Source organism: Octopus bimaculoides, chromosome 8 (genome assembly GCF_046866305.1).
Source record: "Octopus bimaculoides isolate indiv1 chromosome 8, ASM4686630v1, whole genome shotgun sequence".
NCBI lineage: Eukaryota > Metazoa > Mollusca > Cephalopoda > Octopoda > Octopodidae > Octopus > Octopus bimaculoides.
Genome location: NC_142935.1, coordinates 86,211,971 through 86,222,104, shown reverse-complemented (window position 1 = coordinate 86,222,104; position 10,134 = coordinate 86,211,971). Strand labels below are relative to the sequence as shown.

General features: G+C 34.4%; 1 protein-coding gene across 2 annotated transcripts in view; it reads right to left on the bottom strand.

Moving 5' to 3' along the window:
- Nucleotides 1-3,081: 3,081 nt before the first annotated feature.
- Nucleotides 3,082-10,134, bottom strand: part of LOC106875240 (ribonuclease H2 subunit B) — a 37,095-nt gene continuing 30,042 nt past the window's right edge. The window contains exons 9-11 of one of the 2 annotated variants that reach the window (XM_014923304.3): nucleotides 9,774-9,813; nucleotides 9,191-9,265; nucleotides 3,082-3,757 (exon numbers count right to left, since the gene is read on the bottom strand). In XM_014923304.3, the coding sequence (XP_014778790.1) occupies nucleotides 3,662-3,757; nucleotides 9,191-9,265; nucleotides 9,774-9,813 (211 nt within the window). In that variant the 3' untranslated portion in view covers nucleotides 3,082-3,661. The remainder of the gene's footprint in view (nucleotides 3,758-9,190; nucleotides 9,266-9,773; nucleotides 9,814-10,134) is intronic. The other variant, XM_014923303.3, reaches the window with a different exon arrangement.

The window sequence follows — 10,134 nt, the reverse complement described above, 5'->3', positions numbered from 1 at the left end:
TCAGCTTTGATTTCTCTTTTCCGAGATTGATTTTATCTGTTACAAAGTTGGGGAAAGTAGAGAGAAAACTGAACCAATTGACCCTTTTGCCATTCTGGGGGTTATTGAAAGCATGAGAAATTCTACTGGGTTTATAATCTTTTTAAACGAATTGAAGCTTTATGCTAATAAATAATTTAGTTTACTTTTTTTAGGTAACCTTTCTTAAATAACTTTGAATATTTAAAATTAAATTTTAAAGCATTGGCATGAACAAATGGATGAAAATGTTACTTTTAAAACACACACACACACACACACAAATTGCTGGTTTCTTCTTTTCGCTCTATGTGTGAAATAGTCAAGAAAACTCTGGGATCACATGACTCAATCCAGGTTATAAGAAGGTATCAAAAATACTCTCTCCATTGGTTAAATCTTTTTAGAAAGCAAGTGTAGGTGTTTGGTAAGAAGTTTGCTTCCCAACCTCATGGGTCCAGGTCCAGTCTTCTACTAGTGTCTTCTATTATAGCCTTGGGCCAACTTTGTGTCCATGTTTGTCTTTTGCCAACGTTTGACAACTGGTGTTGGTGTATTAACGTTCCTGTAACTTAGCAGTTTGGCATGACAGACCACCAGAATAAGCACCAGGCTTTAAAAAAAAGTACTGGAATAGATTCATTAGACTAAAAATTATTGAAGGTGGTGCCCCAGCATAGCCGCAGTCTACTGATTGAAACAAGTAGAAGGTAAAAGATACAATGTGTACTCTCCGGTACCGAATAATCATATGAAATATATCAGAAAGCAATAAAACAAACTTGTAAATTGACTAAATATGTATTTCTCATCTAAATCAGTCTGACAATGAGGAAAGCCTTAGGAAAGTCCTCTGAATAGGCAAGATTTTGATCTCTGTTGCACAGGACAGTAAAAACATCAGCACTTCAAGAGGAAAAAAAGATGACATGTCTGCTGGCTAAACATGGCTGAAAAGCAAGCAGTAAAATATCTGCTTTCTCTGTCTGTCTCCTTGACTGCTCATTTTTTGTCTCTCTTCTGGAAAAATAATAGAATACAAAGAAAATAGCATCACTGCTCTTACTATGACTGAAAGCAAGCAGTAAACAATTTGCTTTCCCTTCCCTGTTTCTGTTGACAACTTAACACAGCTGAAAGGCAAGCAATAAAACATCTTTCTCTTTCTTGACCACTCACTCACTTTTTTGTTTTGTCCCTCTTTTTGATGTTCCCTTCTTGAAAATAATAGAATACAAGGAAAATAGCATCACTGCTCTTGCTATGTCTGAAAGCAAGCAGTAAAAATTTGCTTTCCTTTTCCTATGTTTCTGTTGACCACTTATACTAAGAAATGAAGGAATGCAAAATAAAAGTAAATATGACTACAATGAATCTAGTCAAAATTATCAATAATCAATTATATATTAACACAAAAATTATTTATTGTGGAAAAATAGTAAGGCATGCAGTGCATGTATTGCATACATAGACCCCTTCGCCCCTGTTAAGTAATATGTATTATTTGTAGAAAGATGAGTCACTGCTATTTCTAGTGGTCAAGCATCCATCATTGATGAGACCAAGGAAGGTTGAACTCATGTGAGCTGGTGGCCTTGGCACTGGAGATGGCATGGATTTATCTCCTTGCTAGCAATTTGAACAAGTGCATTTTGCACCAAAAGCCAGTATGAGAGTTCCTCTCATGGTATCTGCTACAGTATAGTTTGTTCTAACAGAACACACATATTTAAGTGGGGATAAATATTACTTCTCGCTATTAATACTGCCTCTGTCACTAATATAAATTTTTTAACAAGCTCACTGACTAATCATGACACCAGCACCTGTTCTAGCACTATTTTTCTATATATCACTGCTAAGGAGGTGAGTCGCTGGTTGAGTGTCCATCATTGACAAAGCAGGTTGAGTGTCCATCATTGACAAAGCTAAGGAAGGTTGAAATCATGTAACCTGATGATAACAGTTCTGGAGATGGCGGGAATTTATCTCCCTGCTAGTGATATGAACAAGAGTGCATTTTGCACCAAAAGCCAATATGAGAGTTTCTCTCATGGTATCTACCACAGTATAGTTTGTTCTAGCAGAACATGAACGTTTAAGCAGGGATAAATATTACCTCTCTATACATTAAGTATGATACATAAATGGCATTTCAATAATATTTCAATAATTAAATTCTAGAGACTTTAGCTGTGCGATTATAAAGCCTCTCTTGGTATACTATGGAATCTTGGATATCATTATATAACATGTGTTGCTTGTTAACTCGTGGAAATGATACCAGAAACAAACTTTAAAATAACAGCAAGACTTTATTCCTCTACTTAATTATACAGTGGACCAAATAAACACATCAAGGATTCTGTTGGGTGTATAGTTCATCCACTGTTTGGATAATTCAGCTTTGGCTGTCATTGGTTACAAGTGCTCCATTATAATAGCAGGAATATATCATGACACGTCCTCCTGGAATTCTCTCACCTCTCTGTCACAGAGGTTTTATTAAGGCTATATATATAGGCAGACATAGACTGCCAGCGATGATTCAAGTTAGTTATTTGGAGATCCATATACCGCACAATATTTGACTAATCAAAATACAGAACTCGACCAAATGTTCCAAATTCACATGATAATGTACGGAGTCTATAAAAGGCTAGTCGACTACAAAATGCCACAACAGAAAAGGGTTTTGCTAAAAGACTTTGTCATTGGTGCCATTCCAAATTCCACATATTCCAGATGTTTACCACTTCAGTGGTTGTGGTCTTGAGGTCTCACTGCATAGCACCTTGGTCAAATGACTTTAACTACAGCCTTAGCCAACCAAAACCTTTTGGTAGACAGAAACTGAAAGAAGCCTGTTATATGTGTTTGTGTGTGTCTCACCACTGCTTAAGAACTGGTGTTGGTTTGTTTAGGCCTCTGTAACTTAATGGCTTGGAAAAAGTAACTGATAGAATAAGTATTGGGGTCAATTTGTTTGACTAAACCATTCAAAGCATTGCCCCAGCATGGTCACAGTCCATTGACTAAAACAAATAAAAGATAACAGATAAATGAAGTTGTAGAATTTTTATTCTCAAGAATATCCATTTTAATAATGGACTACAAAAATTTCATGAAAGAAGGCAATCCACACTCTTAGATCACAATCTTTCAAATACTTGATCTAAATACAATTTTACAATTACATATTCTAGTATATTCTTCCTGAATCAAAAATGAGGTCATGTAGTGATTTATTTCGTTTGTGTCTCAAGTAAGAGCTCAGCTCTACAAACAGTAAAATATTTTATAACACTGGTATATTTTAACTCAGCTACGAACATTAATGTGTTTGATATAATGTTAATAATATCAGCTGAATGAAACAAACATGTGTCTGTGTACATATATATATATATATATACATATATTATATATTATATATATATATTATATATACATGCATATGTACGTGTATGTATATATATATATATATTATATACTATACATGTGAGTGGATATATATACAAACACACACACACACATGTACATTATATAACACTAGTCCTAATGCTTTGCATTAGTGTGTTGTGCTATTAACACATGTTGCTCTAACTAAGCAGCCATACCAGTAGCTAGAATTGGAATTCAGTTAAGATTTTGACTTAAAAAAGAAACTAGAGATTGACTTCATTCCTGATTTATCAACTTGGCTGAGTTTCTTTTGGGCCAATGTCTGTTTCTGACTCTAAAATAAAAAACAAAAAATAAAAACAAGAAAGTAAATTATATTTTTTAGGAACTGTTTCTGAACAACAACAACAACAATAATAATAATAATAATAATAATCGTTATTATTATTATTATTATTATAATGGAGAAAGCTGATTATTAATTAAGTATGTGATAGTTACTAAAGAAAGCAATTATTAAAGGCTTGACTGTTTGGAAATTTTTGTATAAATTCATGTTCAAAAAATTTCTTGTAATTTCAATTTCTGAAGTTTATTGAATATTTGAACTTCCAAGTTCTTCACAAATTTAAATATTCGTTGCATTCACTGTGGAGTAGATTTAATAAACAATATTAATTTGTTGCAGGCAGAATTTTCTATTTTCATTTGCAACAGTCTCTCACTCACTCTCTCTTTTCATTAATCATAATTTAATATATATTCATTTCAATGTTTTCATTTCAAGTTTTAATTCACTGTTTGCAAAACCCACACTTAATTCTATATACGTAATGTAAAAAAATTATTTATTGAATGAATGAATGCTATTTCACAAAATGGCTGTATAACTTTGAGGCTTATTTTTGATAAAATGAAAATTTTTTTAATATGGCACAGGAGTGGCTGTGTGGTAAGTAGCTTGCTTACCAACCACATGGTTCCAGGTTCAGTCCCACATTGTGGCACCTTGGGCAAGTGTCTTCTACTATAGCCTCGGGCCGACCAAAGCCTTGTGAGTGGATTTGGTAGACGGAAACTGAAAAAAGCCCGTCGTATATATGTATATATATATGTGTGTGTGTGTTTGTGTGTCTGTGTTTGTCCCCCTAGCATTGCTTGACAACCGATGCTGGTGTGTGTTTATGTCCCCGTCACTTAGCGGTTTGGCAAAAAGAGACCGATAGAATAAGTGCTGGGCTTACAAAGAATAAGTCCCAGGGTTGACTTGCTCGACTAAAGGCGGTGCTCCAGCATGGCCACAGTCAAATGACTGAAACAAGTAAAAGAGTAAAAAAGAGTATACCAATATAATTTTTTCTAAAAAAATTAATAAGTGATTTTGATGGTATGGCTGTTTGGAACACTATAAGGCATACAATATGTGATTGCTGCTACTTCTAGCACACTAAACGTATAAATTATAAATTGATGTTTTCAGGAAAATTTACTTTCTGAACTCCTTCTATTATTGAATATTTCAAGTTCACAAATTTGAATATTCAGTACAAGATAGTTTTTAACAAACTTTTATTCATACAATTTTTTCATTTTATGTTTATTTCATTCATTGTTTGCAATGTTCTCTCCACCCCACCCTCTCTCTTTCACACACACATTGTCTCTAATATAAACACAAACACACTCCAGGTTTGACTAGCCGAAAACCACCCAGAGGGCAGTCTTTCTGCTAGTAATAATAATAATAAGAGCTGAATGCAATAATAATAATAATAATAAAAATAATAAGAGCTGAATGCAAGAAACAGGATCAAAGTGATCAATACTTTAGCCATACCAGTCATGACTTACAGTTTCAATATTATTAACAGGTCAATGACTGAAATCTGAAATTGTGACACAAAAATATGAAAATTGTTGACAATGCGTAGAATGCACCACCCTAACGCAGATATCGAATGACTTTACCTGCCAAGAAAAGAGGGTGGCCATGGACTTTTACAACTGGAATTAACAATGAAGATTGCCACAACTGACATAAACACCTGTAGGAGCAGTAAAGACGTGATCTAGTTGGCTCTCACTCACCACACGCCAGCTAGCAGACAGGAGGTAATGCACAGAAGAGCATGGCTTCCACACATCAAACCATTTTCATTTATCATTCAGCTTGTGTATATATATATATACATGTGGCAACATTAAAGGTATTTAAAGTCACAGCCTTGTTTTATATATTCCTTATGCCAGGTTTCCTGTCAAATGAGATTACAGCCTTCTGAGTAGAGTCACATTTGATGGCTCCACAACCTATTCATCTAAACACCGACCTGAAAAACTCTGATGACTGGATGTTAAAACCTGTCTTAAAATAAGAAAACATCATACTCAGTAATAAAACAGACAAAGAAATATCTAAGTGAATTCTAAATACAAGAAATTTCAGAATTAGACATACTGCAAACAAGTACAAAAAAGCTAAGCGTATCAAAACCCATGCTAAAACTGCTGCCTTAGATAGTCTTAATGATAAATGGCAAGAAAAACCACTCAATGGCAAATACCCAAAGACAGCTAATAATGTTGATTGACAAAGCCCTTACTCATCAGTAATTAGTGTCTTCTGGCTTAAAATCAAAGACAGAAGCGTTTGTCAGAGCAGCCCAAGATCAATGCCTACCTACAAGAAGTTACCAAGCCAACATCTTAAAGAACAGCAGTTAACCATGTCATGTATGTAAATAACAAAATGAAACCATTGATCCTGTTGTCTCCAAGTGCAGCCTTCTTGCACCTACAGAGTATCTTAACAGGCATGATAAAGCAGCATTGTATATTCACTGGGTAATTTGTAAAGACTTGGACCTGCCCCAGGACAAAATCTGATGAGAACACAAACCACCACCAGTGCTTGAAAATAACCACATCTCACCCCTTTGGAACTTCACCGTTCAAACTAACAGAAAGATAGAGGCAAATGGGCCAGACATCATATTGAAGGACTTCAGACAAAAAGCATGCCTCCTCATCGATGACTGTCCCAATCGACATGAATGTATCTGTCAAGACCTACCAAAAATTGAGCAAGTATTAAGATCTTGAAATAGAAATTGGCAAAATGTGGAACCTCAAGACTTAAAATAATACCTGTTGTCATAGGTGCCCTAGGAATGATAGCAAAATGGACTGACACCAAGAAATTCAAAAAATAATGCTCATGGGAACTGCCCATATCCTACATAAAACATTGTCTATATAATACCCAAAATATTTTAATCCGTAAACAATGTCAAAATACTTTAAATGTACATAACAGCAAACAACTTTTACTGTCATTTTAACATCAGACTATCATCTAATAATCAAATTACTTTTAAAACAAACCCTTAATTTACTTGTTTTAACATATTCTCTAGAACAATACTCTGTGCAAAACCAAATATATGGCTCCCTAGTCACAACACCAACTTGAACTTCTAACTTGTTGTCTCTTGAGGTCACTGGGTGAGACTTGGAGTCAACTTGTACAAATAAAAAGCAAAAACCAAATATATAATAATAAGAGCACTCAGAGAGCGGAAACCTCTGCCAAGGCAACACCAACGTCCTCTCAATGATTAGTCAGAGATGATTTTTAAAATGAAAATATCCAAAATAAACTCGACTGCTCTCACAAATGAGAATACTAAAAATGAACCCGACCACTCTCAAAAGTAAGCAAAAAAAAAGGAAAAGTAACCCAGAATCCTTGTCCAATACCTGATCGATCCCAATGGTAGTCATGGAATATGAAGATGGGTGTGCGGGCCGTGTTTGTAATGCTGTGTGTGTCGTTTGCAGTGGGAACAGGGAAAGTTTTCTCTATGAAGGCCTTTTTTAGTCTATCCACTGATATAGTGTCTTTACAACCATTAAGGTCTATAGTGAAAAATTTATCTGTGCATGAAAGAAAATGGAAAGGACATGGTGCTGTTAATGGAGGTTTAATAACATTGTTGTGCACAAAAACGTGAGTCCAAGAAGTAAAGCTTCTTTCAAAGCAGAGCTAGAAATGCAATTGTCAAGTAGGTACGAATTTCTGAACGGTTTTGCTGCCGTTTGTTTATGTAGTTTGATTTCTTTAGCCATCAGTTTCTACTAAGATAGAGACACGAGTAAAATTAATAATAGAGAAACGAAAATAAAACTTTGGAAACAGCAACGCTGCCATAACTTCCGTGGAAACCATGAGCATGCTTTCAAGGGAGATAATCAGAGAAAGACTTGAAAATCAACATAAAATCGTAATATATCATTTAAGGTAAAGTGAATGTAACAAATAATCCAGAATCCTTGTCCGGTACTGGATTGACCCCAAAATCTAATCAGATCGTGCCAGTCATGAGTCCAAACATCCCTGAAAGTTTCATCCAATAATAATAATAATAAATAACATACACAAAAGAATCATTAGAATATTTAAAAATACACAAATGGATGTTCCAGGGAGATTTACTTTCTCCATTACTTTTTATCGCTGCACTAATCTCTCTGACAAGTATTCTGAGAAAATCTAAGCCTACCTATGAGCTTACCAAAACCAAGGTGAAAATAAATTGAGGATGACCTCAAACTATCTACAAGTGAAAAAGACTTGGATTCTCAACAGTAAATCCAAACAGTAAGGCTATTTATTGACAAGTAGTTTGGGGTAAATGAGTGTGAAATAAGTGAAGCCGATGATGATGATGATGATGACAGCTGACTGGCAACTCAAGTTGGCAGTAGACAAATGCATAACTACATTTTGAGAGGAAAAACCTGGAATTAACCTATTTCTCAACACCAATGACTAAAGCATTGTTGTCAACAATGATCAGTGTTGGAAGAAACATTTCTAAAGTCATCAAAAAGGTTGAAGGTGTCTTAGCCTCACTCAGTAGGACCTTTATCAGCCACTTACCTTCTATCTGCTGAAATACCTTGTGCATCTCCAGTCTGGAACCCCCATCTTGTCCAGAATATCAATCTACTGGAAGCTGTCCAGAGACATGCAACCAAGCATCCACTGTCAGGTACTTAATGTATCTTGAACATACTACTTCTCTAAACACTGACACACCAAAGGTTCAACATCTAGCAGCTGACTTGGTAAAAGCCATATGATTATCCACCATCTTTCCAACAATAACTTTTGTCACCTTTTTGGAATTCAATACCTCTACCACTCATAGACATGATTATAAAACCAAAAAATAATGCAGCACTCATGACTTTTGGAAGAATTTTTTTCACTCTCAGAATTCTCGAAGCATGGAATAAACCATCTGCATCAGCTGTTTAGCTGTCAAGATACTGTATTCTTCAAAAATTCCATGCTTCCTGAAATTTCCCAGCACTACTCCTGACACACCTAAGCACCTTTTCCTCTTTATGGCTCTTTTACTGTTTACTTTTTAGCCTGTTTGTGCTTTATCCTGCACACTAAACACACACTCTCAGCTTTCAATGTCATCTTCCTTTACTTGAATTATTGCTGCTTTCTGTCCCATCTTTTACCCTTTTCTGACAGGTCGTAGAGCATCTGAGCACTGTATACAATAAATTTATTATTATTATCTTGTTGACAGCAACAACAATAATTACAAAAGTATATGTGATGATGATGATGATGACAATGATTATGTGATGATATAATGATAATGATAAGGGTAATGTAAATGATAATGATGATGGTGGTGACATTTGAAAAATGTTCAATATGCAAATAAAAAAAGTTTCCATTTACTTTAGTTTGTTCTGTGGTTTTCTTCATCTGGCTATAATCTTCAGATGGCCCCAAAGAATTATCAATTTTAATTTTCTGTAATTAGATAATTACATAAACAAATAACTTCACATTTTTCAAAGAATGGCCTACACCAGGGGTGGGGAAAATTCTTATATTTGAAGGTCCCATTCAATTAAGCATAATTTAAAAAGGCCATGTTAGTAAAACTAATTTAGTGAATATGTGAAGAAATGTAGTTAAATTTATTGAGAAAATATAAGGTGTAGGCATGGCTGTGTGGTAAGAAGCTTGCTTCCAAACCACATGGTTCAGTATTCAGTCCCACTGCAAGGCACCTTGAACAAGTGCCTTCAACTATAACCTTGGGCTGACCATATAGATTTTGTTTTTTTTTTACCTTTCTTCTTTTTTTCAGAATTGCTATAAACATGACTTGAGAAACGCAGAGATGTTAACACCAAGTAATGAAATAGCTTGAAAGTCCTTATTTATTGTTTCTCTGAATAATGATTGTGTAGGAAACTAAACTCCTAAACAATCCTCAGATAGATACTGTACAAAAGTGAATTTATAATGTTACCTTTTTTGGTGGTGGATTCTGTAGCTCTTCATCTTTAAGACTGAAAAAATAATTTACACATTAAAACATGCAAATAATAATGATGTAAAGCATTTTAATTAGTTCTTTAAAAAAAAACCCCTCAAATTGGTGTAACGCAATGATAATTTATAATCTAAAGTAGTAATAAACCTATAACCTAATGTAATAATAACCAAGGATGTCATGCAATAATAACTAATAATCTAATGTAGTAATAACCTATAACCTAAAGTAGTAATAACCCAAAATCTAATGTAATAATAACCAAGAATGTAATGCAATAATACAACTAAGACAACACTGAAGATCTACTTCATCTTTATTTAATGACTGAAGGAGA